We start from the raw sequence: 25,662 nt of genomic DNA, 5'->3' as shown, positions 1-25,662 counted from the left end.
AGCAGGCCTACCTAACATTTATGTATACAAAACATTTCTGTTAATATAAAAAACCCTCTAATACTTCTATCAGACTGTGTGTGTTGGAGGAATTAAAGTCAATAATGCCATTTCACAAAGCTTTTATATGATTGGTTTTATTAAGCTTTATACACATGATATAAATACAAACATTGGTGCAGATAAGAGGGAATCTGATGGTAAAAAAACTGTAAATGTGTCAGATATCACTGATATGAATAACTCACACTGCTGAAGCTCAATAGAAGCTGATCATCTACTTTAAATGACTGTGTGGACACACTGTGGATTTAGTCCTCCATCACTTCCATTGAAAGCACATTTGAGGGAGATCTTTTAATATTGAGTATGAACAGGAGGAATGATTACAGAGAGGAAAACCTCTTTACTGTTCATATGGACACCTGACTGCTGCTAGTTAATAATACAAGTTAATAAAATATGCAACATAACTGATTGAAGTAAGACTGTAATCAAACTTTATGAAGGTCTAGACTAAAATAATCCAATAGTTAAGACATAAAAACAAAACTAGAAAATATAAGTACTATATAAGGTAAATATGAATAAAATGAGCTTTTTAAGAAGATTTGTATGATCTGCAATTTTAAACTTGGTAAGATTTGAGGATTGTTCCAAAGTTGAGTAGCACCTGAGGAATTTTCACAGCATAAATTCACCTTTTTTATGGTGTTAAAAGACATTAGTTTTTCTGTTACATTTTTTTAAACAATGACATTTCAGTGGGGGGCAGGGGGGGGGGGGTTCTATTATGTGAGCTTGTGAGTACTATCATTAAAAGCACTCCAACATGTATCAATATACACTTGACACATCATCCATAGCGCTTTGAAAGCTTGAGTGAAACAGTGTCTGCACCAGCGATGGGGATCAGAGGTGTCAAAGCTCCTTCATACGCTGCAGCTTCCTGCAGAGTGCGACGCTGTCACTGCAGCACATCCATCCCTGTTCTCACAGCTGGGATCCTGTTGATACACATTCCAAAATACCAGCTCGGAAGTTTTTAGATGAGACAACCTTCACTTTATATTTAATAATGAAATCACTTCCCAAAGAAAAGAAACCAGCAGAGATGGTAAATTCATTTGTGCTTTCCAACATCAGGAGAGTTAAAATCCCAAACTGGCTATCCAACAAAACCTGCAAAGGAAGTTTTAGAGGTGTATATTGCAGAAAGATAGAGTGGTAGATGTGTGTAGTTGCCAGTGTTGGTTATACATGACCAAAGCCACGTTCATGCCAACGTCACAACATGGGCCATGTCGATAGATGTATGGAGGAAGCAGCGATTTGGACATGAAATCTCCCCCAGCCAGCATGTCCATGTGGGCCCCATAAGGATCAAATTTGGGCTGCAATATGGGTCCCATGAGTTTCCATGGTGGCCCAACATATGTTTGCCCATATGGGCTTCAAGTGGGTTCTGACTGGGTTTCAGGTGGGGCCCACCTGGGTGAGCTACACATGTGAGGCCCATATTTCCTAAACAATATGGGGCCTACACAATCTGCCCTGTTTATGCCCATGCCTGCTTAGCCCACTCCAGCTCATCTGTAGGTTACTGTCCACTGTAACTACACTTCAACACATAGTTATAAACTTGTTATGAATGTGCATCTTTCTGTATCTTTCATTCCCAAAGTGTTCCCTGCAGTTAGTACCTCTTGTCAGTGGGGGGGTAGATGGTTGAGAAGGGCCCCTTGTGTCTTGAATCCTTCCCTGCACTGTGGCTCAGTCTGCTGGGACTAGATTAGGTTTAAAGCTGTGGAAGGGAGTAAAGATTTGAATGATGTTGGTGGAAATAAGACATAATTCTGTTCCCAGCAGCCCTCCTCAGAGCGCTTTACCCAAATGTAACACCTTTTCCTGGTTGATGTGAAGAAAGTGAGGGTTCCCACACATCCTGGAGAACCTGGTGTTTTAACCCAGTAAAATAGTCAGGATCAATTTGGAGAAACAGTTAAAATAAATAAAGCCTAGAAATGAATAAACTGGATTTGTATGCAGTAATATGAAAGTTTCATATATGAAACTTTCCTCAGCCTCTGGAAGTTATCCTATGATGATCTGTTGGAATGAGTGGGAATCCTTAATGTGTGTCTTTCTGTCTCTTGTGTCTGTTTTTATCAGCTGAAAGTTCACATTACAAAATGAATAGAGTTTTAATGCTTCCTGGGCAGATACTGTAGCACTACTGTTTTTACTAACACTCACACATACAGTACACACTCATTCACACAGTCTAATCCACTCATATTGCTCAGTGTGTAAATGACAGGATGGAACGTGCATCAATTTTCACCTTTACTCCCAGTGCAGTGTGTATGACAGTGTGAGCATTGATGCTGCTTCCACCACACATACATCACCTGAACATCTAAAACGTGCATTACATGTTCTAAGTTTTCACTGTTATCTGTCCAAATAAAAAAAACCTATATGTAAAACCTAACATGTTGAACATATAGGTTTCACCAGCAAAGTTTACAGATTTTTTACGCAAACATATTTAAATATATGCAATTCTAAAAATAATCAATTCATATTCTTTGAATGATTTATATCAGTGAAGGGTCCAAGATTTGTTACACCGTATAAGAGTTTGAAAATCATTGAGTCATTGATAGGCTGAAAGAAAATGAACTAGGCAACTATTTTGACAACTGATTAATAATTTAGTTATTTTTCTGGCAAAAATGTCATCTCGTATGGTAACATGCTAAAAATAACCATGACACACTAAGTATCTGTAGGTTTTGTCTTTTGGGTTAGGGTTAGAATGAACTTTGAATACACTTTTTACTGTCAATGGATAGATAGATAAAATATATGAGTCATGGGAATTCTCACCAGATCAGTCTATACTGAAACATGATCATTATTTTCATCCTAAGTGATATCAAAACAAAAATGTAGTTTTGTCTGTTAAGATTTAAAGAACAGATAACAACCATAGTTTAACCCAAGATAACCATAGAGTCTTCATTAAACAGTGCTTTCTGACCTCTGGCCTTTGCAGTAATGGCTCAGGGACATCAGAGGATCTCTTCTGGAAGCTGGATGCTCTGCAGACCTTCATCAAAGATCTGCACTGGCCAGAGGAGGAGTTTGGTAAACACCTGGAGACCCGACTGAAGCTGATGTCCAGTGATATGATTGAATCATGTGTAAAACGGTAAGATGCTGTTTAAATACAGTAGTTAAAGACAAACCATAGTCATTCATCATCAATGATGTTTTTTGTGTTTTTACTCCAATTTAAAGGTTTAAAATGTGAAAATAAACGTATGAATAACTTGCACACATTCTTTTTTTGTGGACCCAGCATCAAATTTCTGCTTTTAACAGTAAATAGTCGATAAAACACCAGATCAACTAGTTTGGCATGATCTTACATTATAACTTTTATATTAAATAAAGCTAATGGAATACAATTGTTCTAAATATGACATTTCATCTGGAGAATCATGGAGATCAGGAAACATTTACATGTTTAAATGAAGTCATTATTAGTATAAGTCCACTTAAATACACTGTAGGTGATCAAATATTTAATATTTATCATTCCTTTGTGGTTACAGTCTCATTCAGTCTTACTTTTGGTAGAAAATGGTGCAAATGTCATTTCAAATGATATAAAACCAACATATATATATATATATACTCTATATTTCTCTCTGTATATGTGTGTATATAAATGTATTACTGAGCCTGTTGGGTATTTTCTGGGTGATTCTTCAGTAAGAATTGAACTATTGAATGTTCCCAGCAGTATAGAAAGCTTTGAAACAGCATCACCGCTTTGACTTATTATATTTATTTTGAAAATATTAGTAATGTTTATTTATTTTGGGGGTGTTAGGGGATTAGTATTCATAGCCTCAGTATTTGTACGTTCCTCCTCTCTAAAGGACACGGGTGGCTTTTGAGGTGAAGCTTCAGAAGAGCAGCAGGGCTACAGACTTCCGCGTGCCACAGTCCATCTGCACCATGTTCAACGTCATGGTCGATGCCAAGGTCCAGTCTGCCAAACTGTGTGCCATGGATCTGGGACAGGAGGTAGGAGCACATCATTTAACCTGACTTTATCATTTCAAGGTGATGGAGGGATTTAGCCCTGGGACTCTGGGAGGGAGTTGAATGGAAATTAATTGTTTGTATTTGTGTTGTCAATGGCATTCACAGATAAAGGTGTCAATGTCTATTTAGTTTCTATTTTCTCTCTGGTTCTTAAAGCTTTTTTTTTCTTTCTTTGTCTTTCACTTCTTTTGCAGTATTTACATAATTTTACATGTGCCATGTCACCTCTATCTGTTTTTTTTCTGCTGCTGCTTTTTTTCTCTCTCTCTGTCTTGTGAAAGTTTGTTAGAGACTGGGTAAGTGTGGCTACAAATTCAATTGACATCTCACCCTCCGGTTCCCAAATGTATAATTAGTCATCAATTTCCCCTGTCTGTCTTCCTCCTCTTGAATTGTTTGGATTTCATTAGCATATGTGTAGATAGTATTGAATATACATGGGGGAAAAGTGAGAAATCTCATATTTCACAGACTTTCGACACTGATGCCAATTACTGACAATGAATTAATTATAGCTAAGTTGTTCGCTGTTCTGTTGGTGCTACAAGGCTGAACAAAAGGATTTGTCACTGTGATGAGACTTCTGAGTTTCCATGACAGCAGTTCTTTAGCAGGGCTAATTGTTCTTAAGTTTCTCAAGTCAAACATTCACCTGAAACTATAAATAAATATGGAATCTGTAAATGAATAATAGAGTAAAGCAGGGCTGTGTAAAGTGTGTGTAATTGGGAAGTGCATTCATATTGAATCAGTTATCTTGTACACACATTCAGTATGTTTTAACTTTGAGTGCTCTGTTTCAGAAATCATATCTTAGTCAAACACTATTAAATGAACTGCACCTGTTTATTGTTTTTAATCAGAATGAGGTTGTCAAATTAATCATAATACCTGTTTTTATTTTTTTAGGACTGTCAAAAAAAACCAATCAGACAGTGTGGTAGTCTCCATGCTAGTGTTTATCATCATTGCTCTCCATTTGTTCAGTGCTGTAAAGTCACTCTGTTTTCCCTCCAAACCTGACCTGGGCCTCTCCTCTAATATCTCTGTGACTGTCATATGACCACCTCTCATATTACTTTTTATTTTAGATGTTTTATTCTTTAAGATGTGTTTAGCTTCTAAATATTAAATGTGTTCTGTTTTTGTCTGATGCTTTTTAACAGCATCAAATTCTTCTTTTTACTCTTTTGTAATATTTTTGTAAATGATGTGGTACTGATTGTGCAAATGATCAAATTTCATATGAGCCCTGTCCTCTATATAACCAATCCATCCTGCAGTGTCTGGGTCATATTCTCTCCTGTCTTACTTCAATTATATCAGAAAAGGAAGTCAATTAAAGTGACCATGATTTTAAAATGCACATGTGATACAGTATAATCAGCATGTGTAATCATCATTAAAACATCAGAGTGGTACTTCAGGTAGAGAACAGGATCTTTTTTCTGACTTCAGCATACTCTGAAGATGTTTCAGTCAGGATCAAGTTTTTTAGGAATGAGACTAGTCCTGCTTGCTCTAATGGACATAATGTAAAGTCTATAGAGTCCCTGTCTTCAAATAATATCACGCTCAGAACCATGAGAATTCAAATTAGGGCCCGACTGATACTGACATTTTTGGGCTGATGCTGATATTAGGGAGTAAAAAAAATATGATATTGATATTAAATATGGGCTGATAATCTGATTTATACATTACATTATACATTCAAATGTGGTTAGCAAACACTTGTGATGAAATGATACTTATATATCTTCAAACAAATGTCGGCCCATATCAGACAGCATGAACACAGATACTGATATACCTGTGATGGATTGGTCTGGCTCTAAAACAGATGGTGAATTCAGTACAAAATGATCTTGGGGTTAATGGGTATGGATGAGAGGAATAACATGTTGTTTTTTTTTTCTTCCTCTGTAGAGACAATACCATTCTCAAATTGACAATCTCATTGAGGAGACGGTGAAGGAAATGATCACTCTGCTGGTAGCAAAGGTACAAAAGAGTAAAGTTCCAAATTTACAATGAAAAATGTGTTCAGCATGTAATGGAAATGCTGTGTTTGGTAGAATGTCCAGCAGACATGGACATGATGTCATATCTGTAGTTTGACATTTTACTGAACTACATTTTAGGGGAAATGATGTTACTCTATTCCACACTGCACAACTGCACCTTTCACTTCATCTGCAGATTGAAGAGAAGCTCCTAACATACTGCTGCTGGCTAGAAATATTGAAATTATTTATATAAGATTCTGGAAAGTTCACATTTTGGAGAATCAATGTGTGTACCTCACTGCAGTATGTTAGGAGCTTCTCTGCTGTAAATACTTCTACTTATTTTAATACTTAAAGGTGCATTGTGTAGAATGTAATGGCATCAAGCAGAACAGACTTGCTAGAAATTGAATATAATATTCATAAGTATGTTTTAATTACTGTATAATCAGCTGATATCTTGGTAGGGAGTGGGTCCTCTTCCACGGAGCCCACCATATTGCACTTGCATGTTTCTACAGTAGCCCAGAACAGACAAACTAAAACACTGGGGTTTTCAGTTTGTTCCAATCAGCAGCCTCACAGCCAGATGCCACTAAGTCTTCCACACTGGTCCTTTAGTAGAAGTTGAACTCAGACCTCCTGTACTCTGTGTTACTGCTACACTTCCACATGTAAAGTCATTCTAGTGCTGCTCCTCTTTTTTTCAGTTTGTTGTTATTCTAGAGAGCGTGTTGGCCAAACTCTCCAGATACGATGAAGGAACACTCTTCTCTTCCTTCCTATCTTTCACAGTAAGCAACATGTATAAATAATTATCCAGAACCATCTATTTCTTCCTAAAATGCCTTTCAGCAAATGACTGAGAAGCTTCATTGTCATTGTAACTAGTTCCATGTAACAGCATTATGTCATTTAATTACAATATAAATGTTATTGTGATCCATTACAGTAACTGTTACATTAATTATTAATTACATTAGATTAAAGTTACTGGTGAAAATGTTGATTACAAAGGAGGTTACATCTGAAGCCACACCTTTAAGATTGTACTCATTTTTTAATATTGAACATGTTACTGAATACATATATTGATTTTTCTAAATTCTATTAAATCAATAATAATATATTCCAAAATCTACATGAACTAATGAATACATTTTCAATTGAGAGATAAATGTTGCTTTATAAGAAATGACCTTTCTTATAAATCATGTCAGTATCCATGAAAAACAGCTGGACTTAGATTTTGGTGCTTAATGGGAACATTTACCCTAACAGCTGAAACATTGGTTAGAACATTAGAAAAGTCATCAAATGTAATAAGTTACATTACTTTGATGAAGTCATTGAAATAGTTACATTACTTATTACATTTTAAATAAGTAACCAGTAATCTGTAACCTTCCCAACCCTGTGAGGATGTGATGTGTTTCCAGTGTAGAGCATGAGTCATCTAAACAGCTGATCTGGAAGAGAATTACACAAACATTAGATTTAGAAGATCAGATTCAACTTTGACCTGATATGCATGTAACAAGTTTTGCAATGTAGTGAATGATTATAAAAGACCTCTTTTATATTATATGATTATAAAAAACTCTTATCTGGCAAGTTCATGTGCTCACAACCTTACAGTAAAATGATGAGAGCCTTATCATTTTAATCAACCATGCTGTATTGTAAACTAGATTTTATTATGTTGATTTTTAATGTTCATTTGAATCCAGTTTGACCTTTTTGAAGCCTTCCTCTCCACCAAATAGCTTAACACCTCAGCTGGTTTGCCACAGTGTAACAAAAGGCAGATTATTGAATGTGTGAGTGCACTTTTACAGTTGAAATCACCACATGAGTCACTGTTGGCTGTACAGTCTCACCACTGCAGCCTTTGTTCTGGAAAATGGAGCCACAACTGGAATCCTTGTTTTTTCACCCTCCTCTCTCTCTTTTATGTTTTTTAGGTGAAAGCTGCCTCAAAGTATGTGGATGTACCTGTAAGTGAGACTTCTTTATTTATTTATGTACACTGATGCTTGATATGCTTTAATAGTCACATGACTCCACCACTACTCATTTAAATGTTTTCTAAAAAGAGCTGCTCCACCTACAAGATTATCATTGTTATGCATATTTAAAAGATACATTTTGTGCCACACAGCTATTGACTGTTAGCTTTAACTGCCACAGATTGATTAGAGCAGAGCAGTACACGCTAATTCATCAAACTATCAGATATCAGACTGCAGAGTTACTGAACACTGTGTGACTATTATTTGATTGACTATAAGACTGTTACCTGTGAACGTGTGGGAATATATTTATTATCACTTTATGAATCGATCAATCAATCCAACTTTATTTGCACTTTTCATACATTGTGATGGAACACAAAGTGCTTTACATAGTCACAACAAACAAACAGAGAAGGAATCATTACAAATAGGAAGTCAGGAAACACGCAATAAAAAAACAGCAGAGGTAGGATCAAAATGTCTAATTAATTAAATTATTAATTAAAATGAAATAAAAAAATGAATACAAATATTTAAAAAAAAAAATAATAATAAATATATATATATATATATATATATATATATATATATAAGAGGAAAGAATAAAATAAAGTCATTATAGAAGTAAGTGTGTTAAAGGAGTAAAAGTAAAGAAGTAAAACAGACCTAAAAAGTGGGTGATGAAGAAGAAAACAATACAATAAACAGAATAGTCCAAGTAGTACAACAGATAAAAGATACACACATTATATTTAGTGGAGACACAACTGGAATGGAAATGAATTGAAACAAATAGTTGATAAAACCTTGGCATGGTTCCTTTAATTCTGAATGTAACTCAGTTTGATCTAACTGTTATTCTGCTAAATGAAATGACTTGACCTTATTCTGTACTTGGATCAAGATATACTAAGTGACTGACTAAGATATACTTTGTGGCAGAAAGAAGTAAAAAGTATACTAAAGTAAAAGTATAAGCTTTAGTATTAAAGTATAAGAGTAAGTCTTAGTATTAATGTACTTAGTCTTAGACTTTTCTTCATACTTGTCAGTATAAGCCAAGTATACTTCACTTTACTATTCTTAAGTAGATAAAATATAGTATATAAAAAGTAAACTTCAAGTATACTGCCTCAGTTTTAGTATAAAATAAGTATACCTCTTTATTTTTTACATTAGCTTTGAGGTATTACCCCTGTTATAAACTTCATATAGTATAGAACTAGTACAATGGCACTATATAGAAGAGTGTACTTGTGCTATACTTTAAGTATACTTCAGTAAACTAAAATGTGGACTAGAAGTATATACCTAGTACATTAGTAGTATATAGATGAGTGTACTTGTTGTATACTTGAAAGTATACTTTTATAAACTTAAAAATGTTCCAATTTAGTCCGAAGAGGTATTAAAGTAGTACTGTATACTTTCTAGTACACTACAAATATATATATAGATATATATATCTATTAACTATCAGTGTTTTACTTCTTAAAGTGACATACTCTATGCACACTGAAAAGTTTCAAATGAAAAGTTTAAGGTGGTATTTAAGGATTATAATGAGATGGATTGTGTTCCCTTGAGATGGGTTGTGTTTGTATGTGTGTGTTTGTCTGTGTGTGTGTTTCTTGTGGGTATACAAATATTTGACCAAGCTTTCACATGTACAATCATAATCCAGATGGTATTAGTTGTCATATTTCCAATGTCCATTCATATGCATGTGGCCAGACACTGACAGCCAGCCTGCCTCGTGCCTCGCTCTCTGTGCAGTATACATTGTGAGTCCATGTTGTACAACACATGCCCATTCTGCTGTCAGGGTAGCAGTGGTGGCTTGTGTGTGTGTGTGTGTGTGTGTGTGTGTGTGTGTGTGTGTGTGTGTGTATGTGTGTGTGTGTGTGTGTGTGTGTGTATGTGTGTGCGTGCGTGCATCAGATCCGTATTAGCTGCCAACACTTCGGCCGTAGCGACACGCCGAATTTCAAATTAATGCCTTGTCAGTGAATGTGACGAGGCACTGTGCGTACGCTGGCATGGGTCGCCGTTCCAGGCTCGCTACGCTAATTGTGTCCTTAATGTACAAAATTAGAGTTTCACTGGCAAAAAAGAAACTCATTTACACATTGTAAACCTCATGGCAGATGTGTTAACTAAGTGTAATGCCAGTGAGAGCAGAGTTAGAAAGAAGAGAGGGAAACTGAGACCAAAAGCCTCATTTCATTTTCATTACCTTGGAAATGTCCAGATATGTTCAAATATACTGTGAGTAAATATTTGAGATGTCATAATGACAGGCCTCCTCACAAGCTGCCCCCCCCCCTCCACCCCCCCATCAGACCCAACTGAGTGCCCCTGTTCAGTGTCTGACATGAAGCTGAGTGAAGAACACCAGAGCTCTGCATTCTTCTAATCAAACACTTCCTCTGAGATGCAAACATTCTTTTTCTGCTAATGATAGAAACGGAAACATTTTAAAGAAGTATCTCAATTTGAATGTTTAAATATTTGTTTTCCACTGAAATAATGTGAAGTATCTTATAAAAACAGATTATGTTGAAATTCCAGAAGGAGCCACTGAATAACAAACATGTGTTCATATGTTCTGTATTCATATGTCGTAATCACAGGTGAACATTGGTTTAAAGTGTTACTATGCTCATTAAGTACTACAGTTTTGTGACATATTAACCCTTTACATACTGTTCATACTCTGACTCATAATTAGTCTCTACACTAATTCACATTCATTAATTCACCATCAGTCATTAATACATGTTTGATTAAAAGACATTCTATATTTTAAAGTCCAGAAGAACATTTTATAGAATATGATGAATACAACATGTTTTAATGATGATTTCTTTTTTTAAATAAACACAGGTTAAACTTGTACATTTGCATATATAAAAATGCGTATTAGAAAAAACTGATGATTTTATTTCAATTTTTGTACACGGTGGGTCGCCAAAAGAACTGTGTGTATGGTGTTTTTACAGCTCTTAAATATGAAAATAAATCGGTCAAATTTGATCCTGAACAGTATGTAAGGGTTAAATCGATCATCACATAAGAATAGAGGCAAACTTTAAATTGGCAATGAAGCTCTTTAGCTCCTTTTCAACCAAAACATCTCAGAAACATGATAATAACCTTTTAACATCCAGTAAAGACTCATCTGTATATGAACAGAAACTCATTACAAATGTCAAAAAACAGCATTTTTACAAATCACTCAAATGAATAACTGAGTCAAATGAAACCTTGTTTTAAGTCTCATTAGTATAATGTGAGTATAATATGGTTCCAGCTCTTCATTGAAGCTGTATGGTGTCTGTCTTCAAAAATTATTCAAACCTGCTTCTTAAGTGAATAAAAAGACATACATGTATAATCCAGTGCATTATAGATAATCAAACACTTGAAACAACATTATTTATTTTAACTTCTAAATTATTCTCCTGCACTTAAAATAAAATGTACTATGTATGTAACTGTAAATGTGTAATAGTCTTTTTTTAAACATATTTGAATGGCTATTTCAAACATCCACACAACAATACAAAACAACAAAATATCATTTCAAAATAATAATGATAATGAACTGAACTAAAATAAAGAAACTGAAGAAAAAAATAGAATGAATACCAATGAAATGAATATCCCATTGAGGTGATATAGGAGCAGAAATAATGTTAAATTCCAAAAGGTTATGTAATAGTCCTTTAACTCCATATTTCTCTCATTAGCTGTCTAACATGAATGATTGAATAAATTATCCTAATCTATGTTTTTATGACATATTTAGTATCTTTAGAAAGGTTTTGAATGCATGGTGTGAGGTCAGACTGGACCTGCTATTTTTTGGTTTTGGGGGTTGACTTCATCCATTCTGAGGAAAGTGCTTTGTTATAGATAATAGCTGCAAAATGAATATTTATAGTTTTGTATGTATTTAGCAAACAGAATTGAATTAGAACAGGATGAAATAATTTTTTACATGAACCGCTTGGTTAAGCAGATGTTGTTTTCTTCTCTCTCTCTTTTCTGTGCCTCTTGTAGAAACCGGGGATGGACGTTGCCGATGGTTACGTGACTTTTGTCCGTCACTCCCAGGACATGCTGAGGGATAAAGTCAATGAGGAGGTGTACATAGAGAGACTGTTTGATGTGAGTAAGCTGCAGCACCTTACTCATCCATCAATAGGAAGAACAACCTTTCATTCACATGTGATCACTGATAACTCAACACACCTGCATCAATCAATCAATCTTTATTTATATAGCACCAAAGGACAACACACACATATATATCAGTAGACTGTTTTAACCCCAAACCTTTAACAACATATTTACACTATACTGAATGACATTATTATATAAATTCTGTTTTAATTATTTTAAGATCATCAACAAACAGATTGCTTTTCTTGTTTGCATCAATACCTCAGACCTCACATTTACCTAACAAGGACCTCTTGTGTGAATTATGACTATAACAAAAGCTTAAGTAGCATGATGTCTTTATATATATATATATTTACTTACTGTGATAATAATAATAATACTTCTTTATTTTTGGATAGGGACAGTGCACAGTGCATTCCCTTATTGTGGAGGGAAGACTATTCCAGCCCCGCCCCCCCGCCCCCCCACACACACACACACACACACAACAGACAACACATTGCGCCTGTGTTGATGCATGTACAGGATGTGTGAGTGTCATTTACTGTGTTTTAGTGGTGAACAGTCACACACAGCTATGGTAATACCTGAGGGACAAACATGCCACTGAGTCACCACCTGCACTGCTTCAAGCAGCTAAACATTGGCACACAGCACGCTACTATGTTTTTAATACAGTTTAAGGTTGTAATGCTTCTATTTTGATCTCTGGCAGTTGCTGACATGTTAACCCTTTACATGCTGTTCATATTCTGACAACACCAATTCACATTCATACATTCTTATTAATAAATGTTTGATAATCCTTAATGAAGCTGTCACAGTGAACACAGTGTATTCTATTTATTTATGGAAAAAATCACGCTCATAAAAACGAAGAATACACTGATTTTTTAATGTTTTTTTTAATAAACACAAGTAAAATTTGTACATTTGCATATATAAAAATGTGTATCAGCTGCACAATTTCTTTTAAAAAGATGCATTTTATTTTCATTTTTTATATTCTGCGTCACATTAGGAAAAGTCTGGTTAAAAAAGTGTTTTTATAACTCTCAAATGTAAAAATGGTCACATTTGACCCTGAACAGCATGTAAGAAGAACATAGTGAGAAGTTGTATTAGTGCCAGACTACTTCCTGGAGGCAGTACATACCAGTACATACCAGTACAGACCTGATACATATCAAACACACTAATAAACCAGCACTTTGGATCTGTTTATTCATTTTATGTAAGCACTGTCTGCAAGTCATTTTGTGAAAGTGACTGACAAACTGTAATCAACTCAAGCTGTAATCAACTCACAACTGTCCCATGACACTGTTTGCCTCCACTGAATGAGATGAGGTCAAGTAACAGTAAAAGAGTAAATCTCTAAGCCTCACAGCTGAGCCTCCTCTTAGGTCAAACTGGAGGATTTCTCCCCCCAAAAATGTGCCAAAACAACCCCTGCAGCGGGATGAGTTGCATATTGAGCCTCAGCTCTCTGTGGATCATCTCTGCTTCTCTTTTCAGCGTCGGACTCTCGCATCTCTACGTTCCTCACTGTTTACGCTCTTTTGTCTCGTGATGTTTGTGTGCTGATCAACAGGAGGGATTATCCTCGCTCTTTCTGAGTCAGCAAACAACAGTTAATCAATTGAAAAAGAGACACAAAAGATGACTTTGTAGGATGGCTTAGCTCCGTGTTTACAGGCAGCCACCCACAGTTTCTGTACACGTTAGCTTTTTTCAGGACTTTCAAACATGTTGTTTCATGAACTGCTTTTAATAAGAAGAATTCAAATGCAGAGGTTAGTGAGTTGTTGATTACTGTCAAAAAACACAGGCAGTATATTTAAGGCACAGCTTAGTGGTTTTGTCATAAGGGGATATAGACTGGAAACAGCATGCAGAGTAGTGATTAGGTACAGTCGATACAGGAAGCAAATATGATACATGATACATGCTTTTAAGATTCAAGAAGTTTATTGTCATATGCATAGTGGTTCAGACAATGCAATGAAATTCTAACTTTGCTGCTCACCTAACACACAGCTATGAAAGCTTACAATATAAAAAAGATAAAAAGACGTAAGGCCCATTTATTCTCAACATTAAATACGGATATAGACGGACCCTTCTGTCCCTGCTCTGCGTTCATTTTGTCCGTATTTCTGCACGTTTCCATAAAGCTTACGGATACGGACCACCGGAAACCATGGGGGGGGGGGGGCAGTGTTGCTGTCACTACTCGATACGTAGCTCTAGTGAGACACAAAGAAGAAATAACAATGGAGGAACATTTTTTGAGGAAAGGTTGTGTGAGTTGGTTAGAAACTTTAAACATATTGTGTTTGTCTTTAATGCAAGAGGAACATTATCAATATCTCCTCCACAGTCACCATGTTTGTTTCATAACCTTTTGACTCTGCGCTGCCCCCTGGCGGATGTTTTGGTTAACATCAATGCCAACGTAAAGGACGCATGAAAGTATGTGAGCAGTGACGGTAACATCGTTTGAAAAGGACGGAAACATTTTCGTACGTACGTTGAGCATAAATGGGCCTTAAGAAGAATAAAATGAAATAGGCCAGAGAAGTGCCAAATAACCTGAGTTATCTTAAAGTGCTTGTTTCAAGAGCAGAAATGTATTGATTGATCCTTATACCACATTAAGCTGGAAGATGAACTGATGATCAGAAATGTCTCCAGAATGTCTTACATGTATATCAGGAGGAGATGAGAATTGAAATGAACAGGTTAACTGGGCTCCCACACCCAGATGTTTTGGTTCTGTCTGCAACTGGAGGATTTTTAGGCAGGTGTTTTTGATGCCCTTTAAATCTATTATTAACCTTATTGATTGTAAACTTCTGACTGACAGATAAGAGAAGTGGCTATTATCAGTATTTTTTCAATAACAGTGTATAAGATGACAATGTGTATAAATCTACAGAGAATTATCAGTGACTCTTTATAGAGCTTTAGAGTCTCAGCTCATTGTTTAACTGTCCAGCTGCAACTTTACTCTTTTGCTTCACTCTCAGCTCTCTTAAAGTGTTGTTTCATAGCCACAGCTGGCAGATGTTTTCAGGGAAACATTTCTAAAAAGCCACTGTACACTACCTGCTCAGCACCAAACAGAAAATACAGTTATTCATAGACCAGCTGATGAACATACAACATGAAGCATTTAGCAGCTACAGTAGAGCCAGATGTTTCCCTCAGTAATTGAAGAGAGTAAAAACAGAGCTAAAAGAGAGTGAATACTGGACTTACATTCAGCAGGTGGACAGAACATGGAAGTAAGACGGTACCACTATTTCAAACTCATGCTGAATATAATGGCAGGCTCTCTTTGCTCATCCAGAAAGATATTGGAACCTACTCTGCTCTGTTTTCCAAGTGGGACAAATCTCTTGATGTGTTTTTGTTTAGGTCATTGCTCATGAGAGAGGATGTGTCAGGATCTGGCTGGCTAAAAACCTTCCAGGGGAACACCCTACTATACTGTCTGTAATGTAGAATCAAAGATCACCCCCACCCTTTGCTTTGGTGTCCAAGTAAATAGGATCACACAAACATGTTTTCTTCCTTTTAGAAACTTAACAGATTTTGAAAATTCTTATCTGGTCTTGTTTGACTTTTGGGATTAGTTTTATCCAGAGCTCAGACACAAACCAGTTTCTTCCTCTCAGCTAATCCAAAATATGTTATCTCAGTTGTGCTGTGCTGGGTTTCTCTTCACACTACAGAAAATGAAAGTATGAGGAACCTGTTGTTTTTGTGCAGATGGTTATTATTAGTCACCTATGCCACTGCATTTTTGAAGGGTTTGGAATGTTAAAAAAATCATGAAATTGACACACACACACATCAGAACTGGCAAAAATTGCAAATTTCTATAGTGACTGGGAGATCAGCTGTTTGGGATTTTGTATGTCAATTTTCATTTTGCAAACATGTTTGAGGGCTTTAGGATGCATACAAACTCACCAAACGTGTTCAAACTCTAAATATTTCAAGTTGATATTGCAGTTTGGCTTGGACATGGCAGCCCAGCTTTATAGCACCCACTCATTCATGAAAATCTATATCCATGTCAATAGTGCTCTGGTGAATGCATCGTTACATTATTTCGCGTATGTAGAAATGCATACAGGTAACAGGAAGTAAAGCCTACATAGCACATAGTTCATCAAATATATACACGTTTTACACATGTACATGTACTCAGTCATGAACATGAACCTGAACATGAACCATCATGGTTCACATGCCATAGTTTGGTTCATGCAGTTATATGAAGAATACCCAAACAATTACTGTCAAAATAGTTTAATAATCCATTTTTAATAATCTGCTTACTCTGACAAACAGAACAATGTGAGTTCCACCCAGACCTCTTAGCTGTAGCATGCTCATGTATGTATGCTAGCAGGCCTAGCATAGCCTAGGTAGTGTGGTGACCCCAAAACTGATTTACATACCAAACAGTGAATTTGGTGAGTATAATTACTAAAAATAATGGCCCAAATTAAAATAAACTTGAATTATGCTTACATAATCAATAGAATAATTGAACAAATAACTAATAGCCAATTATAACAATAATCATCAGCTGCAGTTTCAATGTTTTAGTGAAAGCTGAAGGGTTGATGAGCTGAAACAGACACGGGTAAAATCATAGTGGAGGTCACTGAGGCAGGAACATGTGATGTAACTGTCAGCTGTTAATCCTGACTGTGTGTCCTTTCCTGGTTGTGTATGTGCACGCTGAACCGTGGAGACTTGTATATAGGTGTATGTATCTGTCTGTGCCATTGTATGTAATGGAAGCCTTGAGGTGTAATCCGTCTCCTGTCCTCTTCCTCTCTCTCGGTCCTGACACAGGCTGACACAAAGGTGTCTGCTCACTGGTGGATGTTTGCAGCTTGTTGCTGCATGTTGACCCATTGCTTTGCCACGTATCCGTTTTTCCTCTACGAGAGTGTTTCTGCCAGCATTGGTCTCACCCTGACTTCTCTATGTTGTCATTGTGTATCAGTTATCGCTGCGGGCGTCACAGAGGCCGATGAAGGTGTCTCTGGCTGCTCTCTGCGACTCTGTTGTGCTTTTCTTGTCACTCCACCCTTTTTTATCCATTTCTTCCTCTCTTGTATTTATATCTGGTTAAGAATAGCCACATATGAGATGGAACATTAGTGCTTGACTCTAGGCATAAAAGCAGAGCTGTTTGTTTTTTTTGTGACATTTTTCTGATATTTATCTGATGATCATACACCTGGAGTCATTTTAACGTCCATGCCTTTGGCCCTGCATTATTATGTCTCACTTCAATTGTATAAACCATAAACTAAAGTGGACACACCATGTGCTAATATTGAAGCTGCACTATCATGACTCTTAGTATACAATAATGTAACTCTGACCCCAGGCTATCAGCTACCCTAACCTAAGTGAATGACATCATTGAAGTATGACAGGTCAAGATCATATATTCAACACTGAACCATAGATCAAACCCTAGCACTGCTATTTAACCTTCTCAAGTGTAAACCCAGTTGAAGTGAAATAAAGACAGGATGTAGTCTGTATCATCATCTATATCATCATCCACCATGATGTGAAACCACTAACCTTAACCCTAACCCTAAACCCCAACCCACTAAAAAACAGTCAGATAAGTGAGGTAGCACTTAATACAAACTGCCTCAACACTTTATCTTGATTTTGACTTTATCGTGAGAAGAACAGTTTTGTTTTCCTCCTCTGCATTTCTCCTAATTCTAATAGAATGAAAGAATGAAAATTCATTCATTCTATTAGAATTAGAATATGTTTATGGTCATTGAACAGCAACTGTACAACAACATTTCAGTGCTTCTTTCAGTGGCATATAACACATAACTACCAATAAAAGTGCAGGATAAAAAAGATCAAAGAACACAATCAACCTTGTCTCAAATGTAGAATAAATTACTAAATAAATTGTACATTATATTGTATTTCAGAATCCAGCAGGAAATGATTGTTTTTTGCATGAAGCGTGAATAATTGCATAGAGCAACATTTGATAGAGTTTAGTTATGTAATTGCACATGGATAACAACTGTTAGTTACCCAGAAGGCAGCAGAGTGATTGGCAGGATGAGATGAGTCCTGTCTTATGTATCTCCAACTCAGCCAACCATAAACATAAAGAATAATTTTTTTAATTCCTCATAGGTTTCTAATTTATCTTCTCTCAGTGTTTGAATCACAAATAGATCTGTATAACAGAGACTTTTGTTCCAAGTTCAGTTCCTGAGATTAGTTCCTCTGATTCCAAAGGACCTGGAGCTTTTGGTCAAACTGTAGCTATAGAAAAGAAAAACTAGAACAGGGGTGTGAAACCTACCAGAACCAGAACCGGCCCACCCCACTGGATAACTGATGCCAGGTATCAAGAGCAAGTTAAACTGTGAGGAGCCTTCTTCATGTGAAATGTTGCCAACCTGACCAGAATACAATTCTCTAAAAATAAAATGAATACATATTGTGGTCACATTTCAAATATTATTATTATGCAATGGTTTTACTGGTCTGGCCCACATGAGATCAATGTGGCCCCGAACTGAAATGAGTTTGACCCCCCTGGTCTAGAACTAGCTGCTGCAGAGTGATGAGTGTGAGGAAGTGAACCAAGGAAAAAATATTATAATCAATATAGTAATGTAATGTCATTTCATTCTATTTCATATAATTCTATTTTTTTAAATTGGCACTGTGGCACTGTAGAAGTAAACACAGTAGAAACAGTGATCAGTTAAAAGCAAACACTCATGTATCCCCACAAATGATGGTGTTAGAGGCCACCAAAGCAGATACCACAGTGTCTGTGTGTGTGTGTGTGTGTGTGTGTGTGTGTGTGTGTGTGTGTGTGTGTGTGTGTTGGTTGTGGGGGTGCCGTCTTCTTAAAATAAGGTCAGGGTGGACTCCCCTTAATCTTTGCTTTGTTAGACGGCCCCTCCCCTCCCTTTGTGAGCTGTAGACTTCATTTATTTATCTGTTTTGTCTGTTTCTACTAGTGAGGATTACAACCTATGTTCCCTGTATGATCACAATAGAGCAGCTTGTTACATGGAAATATTTTCTTATGGATTGACATTCCACCATTAATTGTATTTGTATTGAGTTTGAAGTGTTGGTATTCTACTTTTGTCTGTTTATTTCATCTGAACACACCTGTTTCCAATTCAGATCAGTTTAACATATTAAGCATAAAAAACAACCGGTGCAGTTTTTTGCTAAATTGTTTTAAAAATATGAAAAGGTAGCGGAAGGGGAAAACAAAATAACAGCTACAGTACAAAAACAACAAAGTGCTTCACAAACAATTCCAATTCCATATATCCCATATATATTATTCCATATACCCAATAATCCATTTTGTTCATCCAATACTAGAAAGACATTTTCTGATGTTTTGGTGACCTGCCAGGACACATTTTTTATGCCAATTGACAAGATTAAAGTCTTAAGATCTTTCAATGGGCCATCATGTACAATGGAAGAACTCAACATCAAGTATCCCAATCCCATAATGGTTGATTGTAAAGAGATTCCATTTGAAATCACATCAACACATCAAGTCCTTTAAGCATGTTTCATTTCACACATTCCTGCAAAATCCAAAGATGAACAGCACTGTTTCTCTCAGACTATGATCCCATCTTTATAAATCTGTAGGTTCAAAGTTGGAGAAGGAACAAAAGTTCTTTGCATGTGCCTCAAAGTGATACCGATTTTTAACATGTTTGGCTGGGATTTCATCCAGGGACAGTAAGCCTATGATTATATGTCATTTTAATGGGTGTAATGACATACATTTATCCCAAGACGCTCTAATATCAGCCACAGTAAGCAGATTATTCCACTATGGCTTCTCAATATCTAAATATGTGTCAAGACTCACAATTTTCCATGTAGAGTGACAGCAGACAGGCCCATATGTGCTCTAATGCTGATAATGTTAAACAAACAACAGCGTCTCAAGAAATCAATCATAATCTGAGACATATTAAGAAGTGCTAATACCTATGTTCTGACATAGATTTGTGGGTAGGGGGGTTTCTTGGAGCATGACATTTTTAATTGATATTTGACCCATTTCTCCAACCAGTCATACTGGGGGAGAGGTGGGGGCGGGGGAGGGGCGGGGGTGGCTTTATTTTTGCTTGAGAGCTGTTACTTTTTTAAAAATCAGATTAACTTTATGCCATTTTACTAACACAATCCTGACCAGCAATCCAATCATGGAATTGTTAATATTACATTTTCTGTTGTTGTGAAAATGACTGTGAGGGCAGGTGGCATCATGATTAAACTTCCATGAAAATCCTCTGCAGAGAGGTGGTGGTTGTGAAGTTGTTTTTATTTTCTGACCTGTGGCTGCCTCAGGTCATGTCCATATTAAGAAGATACTTCTGAAAACATTTTGCACCCAATAAAAATAGCTTCTTTGAAAAGCCTCTCCAAAATGATTACATGTAAGATGATAAGATGATAATTTCATGTTGTTGTTGACAAGGAAAGATGAGCAGACAAACTTTTTAGTGTTGCTTAGACCAGGGGTGTCAAACTCATTTTCATTCAAGGGCCACATACAGACCAATTTGATCTCATGTGGGCCGGATCATTAAAAAGATGGAAGGAAAGAAGGAAGGAAGGAAATAAGAAGGGAAGGACGGATAGACAGAAGGAAGGAAGGAAAGAAGGAAGAAAGGAAGGAAGGGCAGATGGGAGGAAGGACAGAAGGAAGAAACGAAGGAAGGACAGAAGGAAGAATGGAAGGAAGGAACAAAGAAAGGAAAAAAGGAAGGACAGATGGAAGGAAGGAAAAGAGCACTGGATGACAAGTGGGCCGGATCGCACCCCTCGATGGGCCATATCTGTTGTATTGTATCACATGTTTGACACCCCTGGCTTAGACCTTTCTTTTTGATTCAGTCAGTTCAGCTAATCACACATTACAGGTATTGTGAGCAACTTATCTTTCTATCAATCAATCAATCTTTATATATATAGCTCCATATCACAACGAACTCAACGGGAGGAAACCTCAAACAGAAACTCTAGGTAGACAGCTATCTGCCTCCACCAGTCGGGGTTTAGAGGGAGATTCTGTAGACATAAAACAGTGATGCAAAGAGGAGGTTGGGGGTAGTGTAGGGTAACTGTGGAGGTAACTGTGGAGGTATCATACTTCTCAGCCTTCTCGGGACACTGTATGCCCCCCCCTCCCCAATTGTTGCATAAATTGGGGTGGGGGGATGGGGGGTTAATTGTATGTTTTAAGATATATATAAATAAAAGTGCCTTGCCTTGCCTTGCCTAACTGTACCTTGTCTGAAATCATTTCCGTTTTGTGTTATCTTGGGTTTTCTCTGGTTTTACATATTTTAGCGCACAGATCTGGGACCCGAGGTTGTAAAATCCAATCTGACCCGGGCCCTATTTGACTTCAGAAAAAATGGACTCGAGACCCATACAGGTCCGGGTCGGGGCCGGGTAATTTCGGTCGGCCCGATCCGAGTTAACCTCTACTGCAGGGGTCTGGAGTATGGAGTACCAGTGCTTGAACAGCTACTTAAGTGTGAGTGAGATCTTTGTCCATCCTCTCAGAAAGTCAGATTGCCAGTAGACATTTGGCATCATGTTAGGTTGTACCTTGTTACCACCACAGTGATTTTCATGGACAGAATCTGTAGGTTTTGTAGAAAATACTGTTCTTTTTGCTTCATCAGACACTTCTGAGTCAGTGTTCTGTGCCAAAAAACTGTGGTTCTGGTTTGAGTGAGTTACAGTCCCAAATAAAGTAGTTAGAGTTCAAGTATCTTCAGGTCTTGTTCACAACTCAGCTTTAGCTAAAACGTGAGATCAACAGGATCTGTGATGTCACTTCAGCAGTTATGTATGAGGATGCTGCACCAGACGGAGAGAGGAGCAAGCAGCGACAAAATGCCTAGCACTTGATTTACTGCTTGATCTATACTCTGGGCTGAAGTTAATTCTAGCAGCTTGGAGTGAAATCTCTGCTCCTTCATGTTGAAAGAAGGCAGATTGAGACAGTCTGGGTATCTGATAAAGCTGCCCTCCTGGTTGTAAACCCTATGGCAGACCCAAAATACCCTGAAGGGATTACATATCCCATCTGACCTGTGAATGCTTTGGGATCACCCAGTAAGAGCTGGAGGATGTGGCTAGGGACAGTACAGTCTACCATGCTTACCCTGATGCTACCACAACTAAGAACCATATAACTGGCAGGAAATGGAGGTGCAGATGGATGAAAGGATGAAAAAAAACAAAAAGAGTAACCAGCCATGCATACCTTTAACCCCACCTGAATGCATGCATACATGATGTCAGATTAGTAAAGATTGTCTTTGTCCATGTGTTTTATTGAGTGGCAGAACACTGGACTCTCTTGGCCTTCATACAAATGTGTGTGTGTGTGTGTGTGTGTGTGTGTGTGTGTGTGTGTGTGTGTGTGTGTGTGTGTGAAATTAATTTGGTTCCCCTTTCCCCTTCCTTCCCTAACCCTCTATGGTTTAGTTCTTGAAAGAGTGGCTGAAGAGGCCTGGATTTAAACAGATGTGCTTAAATGATACAGGAGGTGGGGGGGGGGGGGGGGGACTTAGCACGGCGCAGCCTGGGGATCATTGATTAAAAAAAGCCATGTCTTTAGCCTGAGCCAAATCCAGCCTTGCACTGATACACCATAACTTCATGACACACTACATGACACCCCCTCAACCCCACCCCTACCCCCGCCCCTCCACCCGTACCAACAAACATGCCAGCCAAGTTGGAGGCGGGAGGAAAGGGGGTCAGGAAGGAAGAGGAGGACAGAGATGATGCTGTAGAGCTGGTGAGTCTCCACCCCCCAATCCCCCCCCCCCCCCCCCCCCCCCCGAGTTGCAGATACAGGGATTACACAGGTCAATTATACACTTAATCTGTCTTTGCCCAGAGGGGATTAGGAGTGCGGCTCATTGATTGATTTGAAGTATTTCCGTTGACCTTGGATAGTTATCAGATTCACAGGCGTGGAGAAATTGCACTTCTGTGTGACGAAAGTTAAAGCGCTTTTTTTTAATCGCTGCCTCTCTCTTTCTCTCTCTCTCTCTGTCTCTCTCTCTCTTTCTCTCTCTCTGTCTCTCTCTCTCTCTCCCTCTCTCTCTCTCTCTCTCTCTCTCCTCCCGTCTCTCGCTGTGCTTACCAACTGCTGGACGGCTGTGACGGAGCGCAGCGAGGGCAGGGGTCAGATTGAGCTGCAGATTGGGGGATTTAAGATTGTTGACGTTGCCGCCTCTGTACTTCTGTCACGGCGGGTGGGATTGTAGATGGGTGTGCGTGTGTGTGTGGAGGGGGAGGTTTGGGGGGGGGGGTTGTAGTGGTGACAGAGAATGCCAGAAGTGTAGCAGGGCGATGGGGCTGTAGTCATACCACTTGGCTGTCCGGGGGAACGCTTCACCACTTTGCCGGCTCCGGTCATGAACTGCCGTCCCAGCAGCCGTGCCAAGTGAACAATTTAATCAACACTGAGCTCAGGAAACACGCAAACTTAACTCCTTCTGCCTCACACACGTCTTCTTCTGCTCTAATGACTCCTTTATGACAGGATTGAATCTTTTGTTTTTATCTAATGTTCCATCATGGACAAAGTCATTTATCATATTTTTGAATAATAGCTCTCACTGGAATTATAATTGATACAACTAAATATTCAGAAGGGCATAAGTAAAAATGTAAGAAAGTTGAACATCTGTTCTGGGGTTCTAGAGGTTGGATGATATGATTGAAATCAGTACGAGAATATTAATTATTTAATATTTGCCTTCTATTGATATATATCTTGATTACAACCCAATGACTTTAATAACAAGATAGCAAGTGCAAAACTGCCAACTGTTTAGATTAACCCCTTACAAATTTAATACATCATTTTTTAACACAGTTTGATGATAATTGTTTATTATAACCCTTACTGTACACACTGTTCAGGGTCTAATTTGACCCATTTTTACATTTGAGAGAAGGAAAAAACTTTGTCTTTTATCCAGAAATTTGATGACTTAACCTCATGTGACCCCAGAATATGCAAAAATTGAAATATAAAAAAAAATAAAATTTTGTGCTGCCGATACGCATTTGTTGTATCGGCAGTGTTTGACTCATATTTATTTAAAAAATGTAAAAAACATTCAAAAATACAGTTTATTCATAATCATTAATTGAAAGCTTTATGTTCTCCAGTGTTATATAACATTATACTATTACAATTAGCATTATATAAAAAAAAATGTCTCAATCAACAAAAAGCGTAAAAACCAAGAATACACTCTCTCTCTGCTCTCTGAAAGCCTCATTAAAGATAAATCACCAATAAATTAATGACTGATGAGGTCATTCATGAATGATTTGTGGTTCCAAAATGATAGGTAGATAGACTAATTATGAGAGGATAGTGTTAAATGCCAGAATATGAATAATATGTGAGGATGAGGACATTCATTTGTGAAATGACCTAAAACATGATACTGATACTAATAATAAAAGATTAACTTATTATATATAATGTATATATAATACATAATGTTTTTCTTCTGTAGGATTCACCCTTTCAATTAGCTTTTTCTAGCAGACAATGACCAGATGTTTTTAACCCTCCATCATTGATGTCCTCTTGTTTTTTATGCCAGTCACTAATCTCTTTTAGGTTGAAGTAAAGTAACTGTAAAAGGATTACACCAACCAATAGGGAGGAATGTAATGACCATAGTTGTAGGTCACAATAATAAAAAAAGACCAGCCAAAGCAGGATAGGTTAGATTGACTGTGTGACTGTTCAAAACATGTTCTGAAAAGGTTTCACTTCCGTTTAATGAAGAATGTAAGCAGCTTAGAGTCCTTAATAATTACTGAGAGAGAGAGAGAGAGAGCATTTTGTTTCCACCGCTTCATTTCTTTGGGCTCTAAATCTTCTGTTAGCATTCCTGCCGCTGTGTTGCCAGGAGGAAACGGCTAAGGACACTAAGCCGTGATCATCCATGAGAGGAGGGAAATACAAGTTTAATGGAAACTTCTCCTTTGTCGCTTCCCGCTGGTGTATTGATGGACCGGTGCGCTGAATTGATCCAGGACACACATGTCATCTCTCGGGTCTCTATCACCCTTTTCACAGGCCCCCCACCCCCCTCCTCCCACCTTCCATCCCTCTTTCTCTCCGCCTTGTTAAAAAGGGAGGTACGGTGGCATTTGTTTGATTAACTTGTCTCACAAAAGTGACAGCT

At 37.4% G+C, this 25,662-nt stretch overlaps 1 protein-coding gene across 4 annotated transcripts in view; it reads left to right on the top strand.

The window, feature by feature from the left end:
- Positions 1 to 25,662, top strand: part of cadpsa (Ca2+-dependent activator protein for secretion a) — a 205,896-nt gene that overhangs the window by 156,786 nt on the left and 23,448 nt on the right. For all 4 annotated transcript variants that reach the window (XM_053316689.1, XM_053316687.1, XM_053316688.1 and 1 more), the window contains 6 exons: positions 3,062 to 3,217; positions 3,954 to 4,101; positions 6,052 to 6,126; positions 6,842 to 6,925; positions 8,096 to 8,128; positions 12,212 to 12,319. In XM_053316689.1, coding sequence (XP_053172664.1) covers positions 3,062 to 3,217; positions 3,954 to 4,101; positions 6,052 to 6,126; positions 6,842 to 6,925; positions 8,096 to 8,128; positions 12,212 to 12,319 — 604 coding nt within the window. The remainder of the gene's footprint in view (positions 1 to 3,061; positions 3,218 to 3,953; positions 4,102 to 6,051; positions 6,127 to 6,841; positions 6,926 to 8,095; positions 8,129 to 12,211; positions 12,320 to 25,662) is intronic.

The sequence above is a fragment of the Scomber japonicus genome, chromosome 3 (genome assembly GCF_027409825.1).
Source record: "Scomber japonicus isolate fScoJap1 chromosome 3, fScoJap1.pri, whole genome shotgun sequence".
In the NCBI taxonomy this organism is placed as follows: domain Eukaryota; kingdom Metazoa; phylum Chordata; class Actinopteri; order Scombriformes; family Scombridae; genus Scomber; species Scomber japonicus.
This window is presented reverse-complemented; position numbering and strand designations above follow the sequence as displayed.